Genomic DNA, 18129 nt, shown 5'->3' with positions numbered 1-18129 from the left:
AAGAAGGAAACTTCTAGTGTTTCAGGTTGCTAACACTTAACATTTCTTATCAGAAAAAAAAATCCACAGTGGTTTCCTGTTCTGTTCAGTAAGTGAGTTTCATTCCTAAGGCGCTGTCTATCAAATTTTTTTCTTAGTCACAGTCTGGTTTCCTGCCTTTTGATGACTGTTTCTCCAATGCTAACTTTTAAACTTCTTAATTCGAACTATGGCATTTAAGCTCTTTTGATGATACAAAGCATGTGTGTGTCTATGTGTGTCTGTGTGTCTGGGTCTGAGTGTGTGTTTATTATATCACAGAGACACAGCTCCCACGATGCTTTGACTTCAGCCAATGCACTTGGAAATTTCATGTCACCATAGTTTGCACCAAACTTTAGATCCACCTACTTTGAAAGAGAAGAAAGTCTCTCTCTAGTTTATAAAACGGTTAGAACAATTTCTAAAGACTGGAAAGAGGGTTCAGTGGTTAAGAACACTTGCTACTTCTGAAGAGGTGTGGGTTCAGCCCCCAGAACCTGTACTAGAATGCTCTCAGTCATGGAATTCCATCTCAAGGCAGGGTCTGCAAACGTACTGTGCACAGAGATGAGTGGTACACTCACACGAATAAGCAAAACTTTAAATTTAAAAACCTCGAAAATTTTTAAGGTCTCCTGCATGAGCTGCAGTTTTAAAATATATTCCTTACTCTTAATTTAAAGTTATATTTATCTATTATTATTTGTGTGTATGTGTGTATGTGCACGGAACTCACTGTACCGTTGGTGAAAATTGGTTCTCACCTTCCACCCTATGGGTCCCAGATATCAAACTCAAACAGTCAGGTTTCAGTGCCACGCTCTTTTACCTATTTCTAACCTCTGAATTTAAAAGAAAAAAGTCCACAAAAATCTTTCATTTATACTAGTGTTTGGCATTTTAATGATATTAATCATTTTTTATAGACATCATTTACTTCCGAATCCACCTGGGAAGGAAAAGCAGTGCTCAAGGCTGTAAGAAATCATTAGCTCCTCTTCCCCGATGCATTTGTTAGCATTTAGGAAGATGGTGGTACTGGCTTAAGGAGTGACTTACACTGGGGTCAGGAATACACTTTATGGCTGGGCAGGAGTCACACATGATAGGCAAAGGTTAAAGAGAACCCGTGCTCAATGAACCTCGTGAGGAAAGTCATGCATATGAAGGAACCATAAACACACATGTATGTTTAAGTATCTGTCTGCTTCTATTTTCTTCCATAGGTGCAAACGTGAACATGAAAACCAACAACCAGGATGAGGAGACACCCCTGCACACGGCGGCTCACTTCGGCCTCTCTGAGCTGGTGGCCTTCTATGTGGAGAACGGGGCCATCGTGGATAGCATGAACGCCCACATGGAGACCCCACTGGCCATCGCCACCTACTGGGCCCTGCGCTTCAAGGAGCAGGAGTACAGCAGGGAACACCACCTCATTTGCCGTACGCTTCTAGACAACAACGCTGAGGTCAACGCTCGGGATGATGACTTCAAGTCCCCTCTGCACAAGGCTGCCTGGAATTGCGACCACGTGCTCATGCATATGATGCTGGAGGCAGGTGCGGAGGCCAACCTCATGGATATCAATGGCTGTGCAGCCATCCAGTACGTGCTGAAGGTCACCTCCGTGCGTCCTGCTGCGCAGCCCGAGATCTGCTACCAGCTGCTGCTGAATCACGGGGCTGCGCGCATCTACCCCCCACAGTTCCACAAGGTGAGGCTGCATCCCCGCTTTTAGCTCAAGTAAAGCTGTGTGTTGCCCTACAGTCTCCCGGTGATTCCAGCTTGATCTTTGAAGTAACCACATCTGACCGCTATTAGATGTTCCCACCTTCCTTTATGTGTGTTTGAAATTTGAGCAGGAGCTGGAAAGTTAGTGCACTAGGGAAAGATAAATGTTCCTATCCAATATCTGGCCTAAAGATTACACAACCTGTTATAGATTGAGTTAGCTTATAACCAGGAAGAACTGCACGTTCTTCCAATTGGACTAAAGTTAGCAATAATGTCAGCTAACACATAGGGGACCAATACTGACTTGTAATGAATTCAGCGCGATGTTATAAACATTTGGATATGCTCATTCGCTTCCTTCAATAATTCTATAAAGGATTCATCGCCTCTGTTTTCCAGTGAGGAAATGGGGGTAACCAATCACGTCTGAGCTCCCGAAGTGGTGGGATTAGGACCTGACCTTAGATAATTTTATTCAAGGATTTATTCACAAAATATCATGCAGCAATGACCTCTTTTCTGAACAATACTAATTAACAATCTCTAATGGGCTGGCAGGGAGCAGATGCTAATGATGTTGATATGACCAAGACAAGGTACCTACTCAAGTAGCTTTGTCTATTGGGAAAGGAAAACACACAGAGGTCATTTTAATATGCACAGTACATGATGGAGTAGAGGGAGGAGGCGCTAGCATCGGGTTAATGATGATCATTAATTTGTAGTCAAAATGCGTTTTAACACTTAAAGCAAACCGGATGATAGTGTAGTTCTGAAACTTTAAAGAAACTGAGAAATTTGAGGAATGTTCCTTCTAACTCCACTGAGTCCCATATACATACACACATATAGAATTCATACATAATGCACGTAAAGAATATATACACATATAAATGTATGAAACACACACACACACACACACACACACACACACACACACACACACACACAGAGTTCTAGAGATGGGAGGCAGTCAGAAGTGGTGGTGGTGGACACACTCCTATTGGTCCAGCATCGAAGAAATAGAGGTAGGAAGATTGTAAGTTTGAGGCCAGCCTGGGTTATAAGGTAAGTCCTTGTCTCATACTATCAGAATTACAAAAACCCAACCAAACTACCAAACAAACAAACAAACGAAAAAAAAAAGAGAAAGGAAAAGGAAAAGTAGAAATGATAGAGATGGCTTAGGAGCAGTGAGTGTCATAGGGCAATCTCCAGATAATCCCGATAAGAACACTCAGTTATTCAGTTAAGACCTGGTGAGTCAGTAACCCTGACTTAGGAGGGACTTCTCACTTACTTCTTAGTATTTTCAACTGAGTATTAATTTTTGTCTGCTGTTTAGGGACAGAGGCCTAGTGATTGTGAATGCCGAGTGTCTACTTAGTCATGTATTGCTGTACATACAGCTTTGTTTTTGAGACCTTCCCCACCCCAGATTTCTCCAGCATTTAAATTGAGAGTGGGGGTGGTGTACCCACCAATCTGCTGAGACAGTGCCCCTGCCATCTTTTTCCTTGTGTTTCGTGTTTTGGGGGCAGGGTACAAACTTCTAGCACCAGCCCTGTTTGGCGCCTCCTCTAGTCTTTACAACAAGCACGCAATTTTGGGTCCCAAAGAACACTGGCAGCACCATCAGTTAGTGTCTTCCTTTTGGGTTTTGTTTGCTCTTCTAACTTCCTGTGCTTTAGCTGACTGCTAAGGAGACTGAATGTAGGCTTGAATTCTGGTGCCTGGCTGCCATCATCAATAGTTTCATTGCTGTCCCCGTAAAGTTTGTGAGGTTGGGAAAGTGGAAGAAAAACTTCAATGTACTATGCAGACGCTTCAATGTGATTTAGAACAACCGCTCCACAGCCTTTCCTAAGAGAAAGTCGTCTTTACGACAGGAGAGCGACGGACTCATTTATCCTGAAGATAAAGTGATTTGTTCTCCCCTGGATAGGGAATTCAGTTTCCTTATTTACAAGGAACAAGGTCAGAGTGGCTCTCTTCCCATTGCAAAGAGGATGGGCAGACTGTGTGGTTCACTGAGAGCCAATGTATAAATTATATAAGCGACGTGGTGTGGAGAGGCTGATAGGGTGGGCCTACGATTGCTTTCCAGAGTACAAAAGGACATTTGATTTTTTTTTTCTGCTGCTAGCATAATTCTGAAGGAAGCGACACCCCAGGGAGCCAAAATCGAGATTTCTTGTAGGTCAAGAGAGACATTTTTTCTGGGGAAGGGAAAGATAATGTGAGAATTTGGGGGAGGTAAATGTGATATATAATAATATGAATATGAATAACGTGTGAAGCCCATTGGTCACACAATTACCTTAATAATAAATGGTGTGTGTGTGTGTGTGTGTGTGTGTGTGTGTGTGTGTCTGTACAAAAATTTATCATTCTTTAAGGTTCAAGGTGACTTTAGGAGAGTTCCTTATTGAAGTGTCTTACAAGTGGCGATTTAGACAGACATCTTTAAATCCTCTCTCTCTCTCTGTCTTTTTGTCTCTCTGTCTCTCTGTCTCTGTCTCTGTCTCTGTCTCTGTCTCTCTCTCTCTCTCTCTCTCTCTGTGTGTGTGTGTTTACAAAAATTTATCATTCTTTAAGGTTCAAGGTGACTTTAGGAGAGTTCCTTATTGAAGTGTCTTACAAGTGGCGATTTAGAAAGACATCTTTAAATCCTCTGTCTCTCTGTCTCTCTGTCTCTCTCTGTCTCTGTGTGTGTGTGTGTGTGTGTGTGTGTGTGTGTGTGTGTGTGTGTGTGTGTGTGTATGTACCTGTGTATGTGTGTTTGGAGGTGAATGCAACTTAAAGTTGACTTCATCTATCACTTTCCACTGTACTGTTGGAATGGGCTCTGTCTCTGATCTTGGAGTTTGCTGCATAATTAAGGCCAGCAAGCTCCCAGGATGGGATTCCCTTATCTCTGTCTCCTCAGCACTGGGAATAGGATGCTAATCTCTTTTAGAGGGTCTTGGGGATGGGACTAAGGTTCCGTGCTTGTCCAGTAAGTACTCAGTCCATCGAGTCATCTGCCCAGCCCTTTGAATCTACACCATGTTTGTCTATGCTTTAGGAGTCAGATGGTAAGGGGGTAGCATCTGATCTATTCCCCCGTGATCACTGTTTTAGAAAACAATTTCATCTCTAGTTAGTCTTTATTCTGTGATGGAAGGAAAAGGCAGTATAGAGACAGACTGTAAGTTCCCTGGTGTCCTCTGCTTCTTAGATTATCAGAGGCTAAGCAGAGGCAGTGACTTCTCCTTTGGTGCCCACAATGGCCTGCTGTCATGTGTTTGTCTAGTTTCCTGGCAATCAGTCTAGAGTGGTGCATTAGAGTTTGCTATCGTCTGTCTGTCTGTCTATCTATCTATCTATCTACTATCTGTCTTTATAGTTATCTGTCTGTCTGTCTGTCTGCCTGCCTGCCCGCCTGCCTGCCTACCTACCTATTACCTTACTGAGGCCCGAGAAGATGAGTCCAGTTGTGTTAGTCCCAGAAACCTGAGGTGCTGATAATGACAGCTGTCAGGCTAAAAACAATCTTTTCATGGTTTGATAATCAAGACTTCTTTCTGTCAAAAGAAAACTTAGTAGTTAGAATATATGGTGATTTGAATGGGAATGGCCCCATAGACCCTTGTGTTTGAATGCTTGGCCTAAAGGGAGTGGTATTGTTAGGAGGTGTGGCCTTCTGGGAGTAGGTGTGGCCTTGTTGGAGGAAGTATGTCACTGTGGGGGAGGGCTTTGAGGTCTCATATACTCAAGTTAGGCCTAGTATGGCAGTTTCCTTCTGCCGCCTGCAGATCAAGATATAGAACTCTCAGTTCCTTCTGCAGCACTGCGTCTGCCTGTATGCTGCCATGTTTCCTACTCTGATGATAAATAACTAATACTCTGAACTGGTAAAGCAGTCTCAGTGAAATGTTTTCCTTTATAAGGGTTGCTGAGATCATGGTGTCTCTTCATAGCACTAGAAACCATAACTAAGATAGACTATCAGCCAGAACTAATGCCAGCAGTGGAGGTGTTAGGCCTGTCACATCTGAAGATGGCACAAGGTCGGGATTTGGAACCGCCAAATGTTTTACTCTAATGAGAGTTGAAAGTCATTGCTTCATTGTACACAGGAGGATGTTGCATGTAAATGGAAGAATCAGACATATGATGCTTGGTTTCTAAACCATAAATATCTACACTCTTGAATGCACAACTTTATTTGAACCTTTTCTGAAGAGGAGCAAGGAAAAGGATTACCAGAGACAACACTAAGGGCTAAGTTAAAATGAATTTTAATAACAAGTGAATTTTATCATGAACCCCTTTCAAGCAATATTTACGGCATATGAAAGTTGTTGTTTACACAAAATTTGTCCTTAATCATGACACCACATTATGAGGACTGCAGGCTCCAGTAAGTCAGCAATACGTTGCAAGAGAAGGACAACTCATAGAAAATCTCATCTGTCTCCATTTCCTCAGTTTTCAGAAGGAGGTGGGTGAGGAAGACCCAGAGTTAAATAGGAAGGGTTGTTATATGGACACCTCCCACTTCAGCATGACTAGCTTACCTCCCATGGAAAGGTTATCTGGTTTGAGACTTACTGTAGATTTATTTGCTCAGTGTTGGGACATGACTCCCCAGCCTAACAACCACAACCCTAGCTGAGAGTTTTTTCTTTCAAGTGACTGAGTGTGGTTTGGTATATGACACCAGTCCACTGTAGGGGCTGTTGCTGGGAGATGTCTTTGGTTGACTCACTGGCGACTCTGAAATTTGCTTTGCCATATGGTCACCAGTAAACTTACTGTGGTACTACTGTGCAGTCATTTTATGACAGATTTAGCAGACTCGCAGAGTCCCAAGCAGCAGGAAGTATGTATCGAGACTACCTCTCTCAGCATCACTTAATTTATGGGCAGAGCAAGGAGCTCTTCAACATCCTTTCTTTCTGTTCTTGTTAGGAGCCTGTTGGGCAGTAAAAATTAAAAATAAAAAAAGAGGGCTGGAACCGGTTGCTGCACATACCCTGGTGGTCCACACTCTCTTGATAGTTTTGGTTCTGGCAAACCATTGGAACTAGCGCTAATTTATTTCAGCAGCTCCATGATGCCCCATCTACTTTCTGCTGTCCGAGAGCCATTCCAACACAGCACCCTGTCAGGCCACCCCACCCTTACAGCTCTCTTGACTGTTTTCCACCACACCAGGCATACACATCCCAATTCCGTGGCGGCCCGGTGCATCCTGCCACCATACACTCTCTTGAACTCAATTAAGTCGCCACATGAAAGAACACATCACAGTATAGCCTCTGATCCAATTGATATGATGTAATTTGCCCATCTAGACAACACAAAATCCTGTACACATCCATCCGTTAAGAATAGTCCTAACAGCCTGTAATATGTACAGAGAGGAATCTTAACATCCAAAGCCATGTTCTCTTGGTTGCCTCCTCCTTGCCTCTCTAAAACATTTCTCCCTCCCATCCTTCCTTCTCATCCAATGACAGGCCTCCTTCTATCCTGTACCTGCCTTCACCTGCATAATGACATCAACCTACAGCCTGTCTTTTATTGTTCACAGTTGATAAAGTTAGCTTGATTTCATGAATATGCCCGTCTACATTGGACCAGGCCGTATAACCAGACCCAAAAGATGTGATATTCCTTAAAAGTAGAGTGATCCAGACAACTTGATAGGTATGGGAATTCTTTCTAGACATGTGGTCTTGGTGTGGTCCCTTCTTGGGCCTCAAAGTCCAGAGTCTTGGTGATCTCAAAGCCTACTGACTAGGGGACACTCCAGGTGTGTGAAACCATAGCCAACCTTGGTTAGGGATTCTTAATGTCTGTGAGAGTTGTGAATCATATGTCTATACCAAGTGACAAAATTCTCTGTTCCCTCTGCAGGTGATCCAGGCTTGCCACTCTTGTCCCAAGGCAATTGAAGTTGTGGTCAATGCCTATGAGCACATTAGATGGAACATAAAGTGGAGGAGAGCCATTCCTGATGATGACCTGGAGGTAAATAATCCACTTGCTGTCGTTTTCACCAGCGAGTGCTGCCAGACCTCTGGATAAGTACTCGGCATTCTTGTTTAAAACATTGGTTTTGAGAATACTTTCAAAGCTTTTTTTAAAATGCAGTGAAACAAAGGATTATAAAATATAAGTATCAGAGTGTAAAAGTCTATGCATGTATGTCTGTCAAATATGTGTTATTAGGGAGTCCTGGAGAATTTCTTTGAGAGACATTTAAGTAAATATACAAAAGTCGAAGTTTTATTTCCCTTCAATTTAAGTGAGTTAAGGGATTCTATCCAGGACTGTCCACTCAGCAGTTTTTTTTCCCCCACAACAGCATAGTTTTTTTATGGCGCTAGTTTGTTTATTTTCAACTATATCTAGGTGCTTAGGACTAAGCAGGAAACACTATTTCAGAGTCTACAGTGAGCTACACGCAAAATCCTTAGTAGAGTCATGCCCCCACTTGTGGACTTATAAGACTTTGGTCCATCTGTAAACAAGTCCTTCCCACAGAGCATCCTGTTCTAGACTTCTGAAGTCACAGCTCTGTCTAATACATGAGAGGTGCCAGGTACAAAGTTCCCTGGTGTCTAGAGGTCAATGGCTGATTTGTATCATCTTATTCTGCTAGTTGTTAGCTCTTTTACTTTATAAAGTTACTTGTCTGCTAGCCTCTGCCAGTAGATATTACCAGGTACATAAAGAGCATGCTATAATATTGAGTTAAACTAAAATCACCCATTTTGGTTTTAGTTAGTCCAGACAGTTCAGTCATGGTAGTTTATATCCTGTCCTGGATTGTGAATGTGTTTGTCTGCTTTTATTCCCAGCCCTTTCATACTCTACTTTCTGACTTACCCATTTTCATTTTGTGCTCAATTTTGTTCACTATCAGAGACCCTAGAAATCTATTCTAATGAGTAAAGTAGGGATAAATGCATGAGTGTGAATTTGTATCTGTGGAAGCTGTGGAGCCTCCCTCAAATTAACCTTTCCTGCCTTGCTTTCCAGAAACACTGGGATTTCTACCACTCTCTCTTCAAGGTGTGCTGTAACACTCCCAGGACCCTCATGCACCTGTCAAGATGTGCCATTCGAAAAGCGTTACACAACAGATGCCACAAAGCAATTCCTATGCTGTCCCTCCCACTGCCATTGAAGAAGTACTTGCTTTTGGAGCCAGAGGGAATCATTTATTAAGTCTTAGGAGACAACAGTTCCCAACCCTAGATTTCTAAGTGGACTCACTGGGTAGACGCAGTTTGCATGGATAAAATGGTACTTGGGTTGGTTATCACACTTTAGGGATTTCAAAATGCTTTACAAACACCAAGCCATTAATCCTAAAGTAGCATGCTGAGGGAAAATAAGCCGGTAAAGTTAAAGAATTTTGAGACAATGGCCACATTTAGAAGGTAGACACCATTGCACAACAGTAATAGCTCATGTAGTGACAACTTTTATTAGGTACCCAATGAAGTTTGTAGAACTTTCACATGTGATTTCATCTGAAAAGGGACCCACATTTTCTTACATTGAATCTCATCCACTACATTATCAGTAATAAGTTTACATGACTGTTTAGTTTGCAAAGTGGCAGGGTTTGTGAGCGACCTCTTTGACCTCTTAGGCTTGGCGTCTCCCACCAATGACTAGTGAGGAGACATTGCTGTTACTAGTTTTAGAAACACCTCCTCCCCAAACCAAGATCATCCACTCCGTTTGGTGACAAATGCACAGGAGTGCAGTGGGAACAAGATCTTTGAGTCTAGATAGATATAAAAAAGGAAAGAGCAGTTTACTTAATAGCCTAGGAATAGACATTTCTACACACTCACTGAGCCAGACACTGGAGGTCACAGATGGGTCAGACAGGACTCCTGTCCTCCAGGGTCGCATGTTTAACAGGGGATCCAAACATACGAGCAGGTGACTGCTGTATGAAGCGAAGGGGCAGGAGTACAGGTGCAAATTCATATTTACTGCTTAACTTTCTGAAGTGTGCTGACTTGAAGCGCGTGATTTTTTTTTGAATCATGGAGAGCTGTGTGGAGGGACCTGCTACTATTATGGTAAATGTCTTTGAATTTCTCCAGATTATCTAGATAGTGTTTTATTTTGTGTGGTTTCCTATTTAGTACCATCACAGACTCTGAGAAAAAAAAATATTCTACAGTCCGGCTCTCACATAGATGAGAAAGAACTTTAGTGAAGTGGGCAAAAGCAGTTGTGAAGAGAATGACTTAATTGGTTTTCTTGGTGTTTCCATGGGACAGGTTGACAGTGTAGAGCATTTTAGTTGATAGATAAGGAACTCGCGTTTTAACAGTGGCTCCCTTCAGACGATTAAAAAAAATAAAAAAATAAAATAAAAAAAATAACCCTTTGCAAAGTGTAGAAGGAAGTATTTAGTGTTTGCTCGTAGAATCACACTGGTATGCCTCCTGGAGAACTTGGTTTTGCCCATTTGGTTCTCATTGACACTGTTGGATTAGCCTATCGCCTCTGGGCACAGACTTGGTAGCAGTTAAAGTAGTGAAGTGTAGACACTGTACCTGCCACTGTGGGCAGACTCCTTTCATTTCTCTGTGGTGTTGCCTCTTGCTTTCTGTCAGATTCTCGTCTGTTGTGGTGACTAGAGATGTTGTCAGATATCCCAGTAGTTCCCCATGTAGCTGTGTTTGTAAATGGAGACCCTCTTACCCCCAGTGTTATGTAGATGGACATGTTCATGCTTTTGAGGTATCAATTTAACTCAACTGATTTCAGAAAAAAATTATTCTGTATTAGAACAAGATTGTTATCGTGGGACAGAATGCTGAGTTTGTACAGATTACACGTAGAAAGTAGTTTGCTTGACTGAATGTTATTTAGAACATATCTCAGAATATTCAAAGGGTTGGGGATTTCTCTCTATCATCAGGAACATTCTGGTAGAAAAGTCTGTGCTAGACTGATTCATCACAGGTATAGAGTGACTGAGAACAAGCGGACAAGGTGTTCCTCATATAGGGAATTAGGGGAGTTTGTCGTAGTGTTGCAATGTTTCCCTTAGTCTAGCATAGAATTTGTAGTCACTTGTTTTGAATTGCTTGCACGTGGATTTATTGCGATTACTTCTGTACCTTGACCTTTAATAAAACTTCAATAAAGATCATAAATAAAGCTCTGGGTTTTCCTTTGATCTCTGTGAGTTATATGTCAACAAGACTTGTCTTCCTCCCACAATATTGACTCTCAACAGTGACACAGACCCCCCCCAAAAAAAAAGACTTGTTTCACTGATTTTCTCAACATTTAGGAAGAAGGGCAGTATGAAGAATTGTGCCTGTCAACAAATAATGTTTTCAAAAGAAAGTGAACAGGGCAGGACTGGAACAAAACAAAATGGAGGCTGTCACTATTTAGTAAGTGTACTTTAATTATAAGTAGGAAATTGACCTGGATGCTCCTTGTCCACTTCTTCCCATCTCTGGCATCCTGGGCTTTTTATTTTCCTCTTTTCTTACTACTTACTTAACCCTGGACAAAGCAAGGGAAGAAATTGTGCCCTCACAGTGCCATTGTACTTTCTGGGAGAATTTTCTGTAAATACCCATCTAACATTCCAAAAAAACCCCAGTCCTCTTCAAAATGTTCCATGAGAGGTGGTGGCTTTGGTAAAAGGAGGAGGCCTCCTCTCCACTCTTCTGGACTTCTCTGCATCTACAAAAGTCTGTGTTCTAGTTTTTAGTCACTCACTGTTACATATCTGCTTGTCCTTCCATTTGGAACCTGGTAGGTTCTGATAATAACACAGTAGCCAGAAGAAGACGGGAGAGATAAGAAAAACAACAAACCATTTGCAGTGAGTTTTCAGCCTGGCAAAAGATGGTAATACCTTCAATCTTGGTTACTCACGTGACAAACCCACGAAGTTCTAAGTTCATACATTTTTCAAAACTTTTGAAGAAGAATGTAACTACTCCCTAATTCCGCTTGAAACGCAAGCATCACAGATCATACTCAAAGATCCCATGGCTCTTTTGGTAGGATGCTGGGCAGATACTTTAAAGATTGAGCTCTGACACTGCATCCTTCATATCCTGGTTTTCGCCCTCATCTCACCACAAATGGTATATCTGCTCCCTCCCTTAATTTCCATCCCTTTAACATGGGACTAAGGGTGTTACTTCCTCCATGAAACCTGATAGGATTATTTTGAGCATTGCACATATCAGGCACTTTCTTGCTGTCACCATCTTTAATACTATTATAGGCCCTGTGATATAGAGATAGGTTTTTACCAATGGGTTAATGTAACTTTTGAGTAAAACCATTACTGTAGCAGATACATAGGCTATTCCTTTTCACTTGGGAAGCAAGGCGGGTGGTCTCTGACTGTGTGGCAGGCTCTTCAGGGATGGGGGAATCAATGAATTCAAGGTAGATGAGGACTGAGACTTCCTTGAACTCTTTTGAGGTAAAGAATAGGAGAGGAAAGAACAACACTGGGGAAGATTAGCAAACAGGCAAGAGGATGACTTACTGAAATGCTGCTCTTTTGTGAGTAAGTTCACTCAGGAGGTGTGGCTCCTTTTACTATCTAATTGGTCATAGGGTCATGTTTGCCATGTGGACAGTAGGTGCTGTCCCTCTGCTCCTGTCTTTGGTGAGGAAGGACTAGGAGGACCCAAATGAGGAGTGTGGATCAGTAGGAGATTTCCTTAATGCCAGACTCTATTCATCACAGTGTAGGACCAAGGAGGGATAGAGAAATCCACCTATTTATTCTTTTTCTCAGAAGAGTGCATTTAGCACCGCTACACATGTAGTGGGTGGGTTAAAGATGGATGGAAGAGAAAATGTGCTTAACCAGTCACAGTAAGAACCACTTTCAGTGGGCCAGTGCCTTAGTCTATTTGCTTTTACTCAGAAGTCAAGAATGAAAGGACATAATGTCTGTTTTAATTAGAAACCACCTAATATTATCTAATTGAGCTTTTTGTCACACAATGGTTGATTAGGTTGAGTTTTGGAAGCTGCATTTCATGCTTCATTTCCTTATTCAAGGGTGTATTTACACCTACCATGGTTGAGATACAACCCCCAACACAGGCTGATCCCCCACCCCACCCGCCCCACACCGCCCTTTTAAGCAACACGAAGTGGGTGAGGTGCATTTAAATTTGTTCTTTTCTAATTGGTTTTCTCAGGTAGAGGTATGCCTCAATGATGCTGAGTAACGACTATGCAAATATATGCTAATTGAGCCCAGAAAATAAAATACAGATGCACTTTGTATGTTCAGAATGAAAGATGACCCTGGATTAGTTAGATTTTTGTGTTTGTCAAGAACAGAGGAACTAACAAATCAGAGTTCTTACTGTAGGGTATGTAAGGCATTCTCAGAGGTAGAAGATGGGGAAAGCTGAAAGTCAGTACATGCTAATGGGCAGTAAATTTTAACGGAAAATTTAAGCTACCTGATGGAGGAAGGGAAATGTACAACCTGAGTTGCCCTTCTGAACCCATTCCCTCTTTCTCCTGCTCAGAGTCTTGGAAGGGTGACTTCCATTCAAGTCTCAGTTGGAATCCCTAGTCCTTGGGTCCAGTCAATGGGAAGAACAGCAGGAGAGGAGATCATCTTGCCCTGGCTCCCTCTTGTTGAGCTGCCTGCTAGGGACTGGGTTATTTGACATGACCACAACTCCTATGCGGCAACTTTCTCTTATGTTTCTGCTCTCCCTGGGTTTTTGAAGTTGCTTGCTCCCCTCGTTCCTTCAGACCTAGGAGAAATCAAAGTTTACATTGAACTGCCTTTGCCCCTGGTCAGGGTATTTCAGCATGCTTTGCTATTTTCCCAGTAGATAGGCTAGGATTAAACTCTCCTCAGTGCTCTGTTCAGGTCCTCTAGGGATCTTGACAAGACCAAAGACACACAGCATTGCCCAGGCAACAAGAGCATGGGGTAGCCTTGGTTACTTGGTCCTGGGGAGGTCACTGGGGCTTGAGAAGGCAGTTAGCAGAGAGACAGGTGGGCTGGATTCATGATGTTGGAGAGGATGGGGTTGGGGTAAGAGGAGTACTCTGGAGCCATTGAGGTCAGAAAAATGGTTGGCACTGGAACAGGTAGTAAGAGCCACCAACACCGACCTTACAGACAGGATGGAGGGAGAGAGGACCATTTCCTATAAAAGGGTGGAAGGAAGAGAGAAATTGCCATGATCACATAGTAAAAATGCCTTCGACCGTGTGAAAAGGTCTGGAGAATTGTATTGTTACCATTTTCTCCACTTCCCTCAATTGTTCAAACTATCAAACAAATGATAAATAAATATAGTGTTGAAACCATGACACCAATTCATGTTTTTCTTTGCCTATAAAACACTCCAGTCTTATAGACTGATTTATTATTGAATGGGAAAGGGATTACATTTTTAAATATTCTTGCATTTTAAGATATTGAAACATAAAACATAAGTGATTTTTTGCTTGTTTTTTTTTTTTCCCCCGAGCTGGGGACCGAACCCAGGGCCTTGCGCTTGCTAGGCAAACGCTCTACCACTGAGCTAAATCCCCAACCCGAAACATAAGTGATTTTTAAAAGCCTGTTAAGGAAAGGGAACTGACAGACTGGAAGCCTGTCGTTGGAACTTCAGGATCTCTGCCACTCCCAGCACTGCAGGAGGAATCAATAAACTTTATAGAGACAGAGGGTGATTACAGTCCTTCAGGGTCAGGGACGTTCTAGGACTGATGTCAGAATGGACCGTGAGAGGCTCTGAGGACAATCCTGCAGAGAACAGGAGGTGTCAGCAAGCTGGGTCTTCAGTAGCCACTGTTCATTCTGCAGTGAGTTCATAGAAAAATGAAATGTTCACCCCTAAGGTAGTGCAGCATAGGGACCAGTACGTCAATGGTGCCTTTTATTATCATTAGTAAAATCCCTTCCCAGAGGGAGACATGAACAATAACTACCCCTTTTCCTAAGGCCCCAGTGACAAACTAAAGCAGGATTCCACCAAAGTTCATCCTGGGGGGCTCATGAGTTTACCGAGCTTCCTTACAGACATAGGTGAAAGGTTATTTAAGGGACTGTGGGTGCTCCCACACTGCAATAAGCTGCATCTGGGAAGCCTTTGCCTAGCAGGGATGGGGCCATCCCTGTAGCAGATAGCGCTCCCCTCCACTAGTCTTCCTCTGATCTATACACTCTAGCCCCTTCCTAGGCTATGGGTACACAACAGGTGGAGAGGAACAGCTGGATACTCAGGGGAGGGTGCTTGACCTCACCCCTGCAAAATGATCCTTTTGGAATGGGGCAGTGTTAACTCCACAAGATGGTATAGGACAGTCACACCAACTATCTACACGAGTTCAGTCAACTTCCTACTTGGAGTGCTGATTCTCCTTTTTTCTTTCCTTCCTTCCTTCCTTCCTACTTTCCTTCATTGCTTTTCTTCCTTCTTTCTTTCTTTCTTTCTTTCTTTCTTTTTATTTTTTTTGCAGTGGTAAGACTTGAACACAAGTCCTTTCAAGGCAGCACTGTCCCATGCAGCCACAAACCCAGCCCTCATTAAAAAAAAAAAAAAAGATAGTCATGATTAAATACCTTTCACACCATACCTATTGGAGAATTAAAAGAAACGACACACATCATGTGTTTAAGACTCATGGGTGTCCTTAATCTCCAGTCAGTGGTTAGAAGGTGTCCCACTGTCTGGAGACACCTACAGTGTGGTGCTGGATGGCATGCTAGGGCTTGTAAGGTTGAGACACAACTTTGGTCCAGTTTATTGCCCTTCCCACACTACTGAGTCACACTCCAAAGTGCAGCAGTCAGAGTGACCTGCTAATGGCTCTTGGGTTTTGGTGGTGCTGTGTGAAGGGTGCACTGTGGGAGAACTTTCTCCTGCCATACTGCTTAACTATGCGGAAATAGGCAGCAGTCACTTCTGAAATGAAGCCTCCGTTGTGGTTAGTTTTTGTGTATACAGCCCTGAAATAAACAATTCCATTCATAGTTCTGTTCATTCAGTTTTCTGTCTTTTTTTTCTCCCTCTCTCCTTTCCTTCACCTCCCTCCTCTCCTCTTCCTTCCCTTTCCTTCTTTCCTTCCTTCCCTTTACTTCTTTCCTTCCTTCCCTTCCCTTTGCTCCCCTTCCCCATTCCTTCCTCCTTCCTTTCCCTTTCCCTTCCCTTTTTCCCTCCTCTCCCCTTCCCCTCCCTCCTCCTTCCTTCTTCCCTTCCTTCCTTCCTTCCTTCCTTCCTTCCTTCCTTTGCTTCCTTCCTTCCTTCCTCCCTCCCCTCCTTCTTCCTTCCTTCCTTCTTTCTCTTTCTTTCTTTCTTTCTTTCTTTCTTTCTTTCTTTCTTTCTTTCTTCCTCCCTCCCTCCCTCCCTCCCTCCCTCCCTCCCTTCCTTCCTTCCTCCCTTCCTTCCTTCCTTCTTTCCTTCCTCCCTTCCTTCCTCCCTTCCTTCCTTCCTTCCTTCCTTCCTTTCTTCCTTCCTTCCTTCCTTCCTCCTTCCTCCCTTCCTTCCTCCTTCCCTCCCTTCCTCCTTCCTTCCTCTCCTTCCCTTCCCTTCCTTCCCTTTCCTTCCTTCTTTCCTTCCTTCTTTCCCTTCTTTCCTTCCTTCCCTTCCTTCCTTCCTTTCTTCCTTCCTTTCTTCCTTCCTTCCTTCCTTTCTTCCTTCCTTCCTTCCTTTCTTCCTTTTCTTTCCTTCTTCCTTCCTTCCTTCCTTCCTTCCTTCCTTCCTTCCTTCTTTCCTTCTTCCTTCCTTCCTTCCTTCCTTCTTCCTTCCTCCTTCCTTCCTTCCTTCCTTCCTTCCTTCCTCCCTTCCTTCCTTCCTCCCTCCCCTTCCTTCCTTTTTCTTCCTTCCTTCCTTCCTTCCTTCCTTCCTCCCTTCCTTCCTTCCTTTCCTTCCCTTCCTTCCTTCCTCCCTTCCTTCCTTCCTTCCTTCCCTTCCCTTCCCTTTCCTTTCCTTTTCCCTGTCTGTTTCCCATTTGCTTTCCAGGCTGTGCTTTTTGCCTGCCCCCCATGTGGGCATCTAGAAGGCATGTTGAGATCTTAACAATTGACTAGTGTATTCTGTAAATTATGGGATTCATTTAGTTTTCTCTTAAGCCTTGGACAACACAGGAAAATTGCCCCTTCCCCCTTTATTCTTTGTTTCTTTGATTCCAATTTGAAAGCCCAAAATAGCAACAGATTGCTTGCAGGGTGAGGTATTAAGGCCAAGCTAGAAACAAAACCTACCAGAGAGTTAACAAGAGAGGCTACCTAAATGAAAGCTTCAGATTTCTGCCTGATCCCTTTGATGTCAGAGAAGAGAACCACATATCTGATTTGTGTTATACTAGCTCACGTGTTGGTGTTCAGAGTCAGGCAAGTTCATTGCCAGGCTGTAGAAGTTGTAAAGGTGCTTTCTTCGGAGAAGCACAAACTGATTACTTCCCTAGTGACATCAAAATAGTTGGCCACTGACTAGCTCAGATGCAGTTCATACCTTTGGCCACTAGGGACAGTAAAAGTATTTGTGTTTCACTGTAGTTGATGTGACAGTGGGGGAAAAAAGAAAACAATTCCTTTCTCTTCCTCCCTCTCCTCCTTCTCCACCTCCTTCTTTTTCTCTTCACCTCCTTCTCCTCCTCTTCCTTCTTTTCCTCCTCAACCTCATCCTTCTCTTTCTCCTTCTCCTTTTCTTCTTCTCCTCCCGTCTGCTCCAGGGCCACAAGCATGCCAAGAAGTCTACCACAAACGCTGAGTTACATCACTAACTCAACTTTTGATAAATATAGTTATTATTTTATTCTTGATTTTTTCCTGTTAATTTTATATGAGCAAATGATTTGTAGCCCACAAATCACACACATATGTAACAGTCATATGTGAGTGGAATACACGCATGTTATCTATGAACTTACTCCACATGTGGTAGTTGGCAGGAGGAAACTTGCCCAGTAACAGAGGGGAGACAAAGGCAGCATAGTTTTATTGGCTCAGAAGGAGCCCTCTATCAACACGCTTACATTTGAATCAGTTTTCAGCCTGTCTTCATCATGTTTTCTGCATTGAAACAGAGGTCTAATTCACTCAACATGTGCTTCCTCATAGTTTGCCTTCCTTACTTGAGTATTATGTGGAGCTTAAACCCAAGGGGGACCATATCCCCCTAAAATAAACCCTTTCTTCCTTAAATTTTTTTCATCATGGTATTTTGTCATAGCATCAGAAAAATGACTAACACAAGGCCACGCCATGTAGGCTTATGTAAGTAAATGCCATGCTGCTCACACAACTATTATAGTCACTGGATTGTATCTCCTCCATTAAGCAACACAGCTGCATAAACAGTCTATTGGATGTCT

At 42.9% G+C, this 18129-nt stretch overlaps 1 protein-coding gene across 1 annotated transcript in view; it reads left to right on the top strand.

Moving 5' to 3' along the window:
- The window catches only part of Asb4 (ankyrin repeat and SOCS box containing 4), a 39705-nt gene extending 28757 nt beyond the window's left edge, over positions 1-10948 (top strand). The window contains exons 3-5 of the mRNA XM_032905297.1: positions 1248-1738; positions 7666-7779; positions 8794-10948. Of these exons, the coding sequence (XP_032761188.1) occupies positions 1248-1738; positions 7666-7779; positions 8794-8982 (794 nt within the window). The 3' untranslated portion in view covers positions 8983-10948. The remainder of the gene's footprint in view (positions 1-1247; positions 1739-7665; positions 7780-8793) is intronic.
- Positions 10949-18129: the final 7181 nt, after the last annotated feature.

This window comes from Rattus rattus, chromosome 6, assembly GCF_011064425.1.
Source record: "Rattus rattus isolate New Zealand chromosome 6, Rrattus_CSIRO_v1, whole genome shotgun sequence".
Classification (NCBI taxonomy): Eukaryota; Metazoa; Chordata; class Mammalia; order Rodentia; family Muridae; genus Rattus; species Rattus rattus.
The sequence above is the reverse complement of the archived record's forward strand: the minus strand, read 5'-3'. Positions and strand labels throughout refer to the sequence as shown.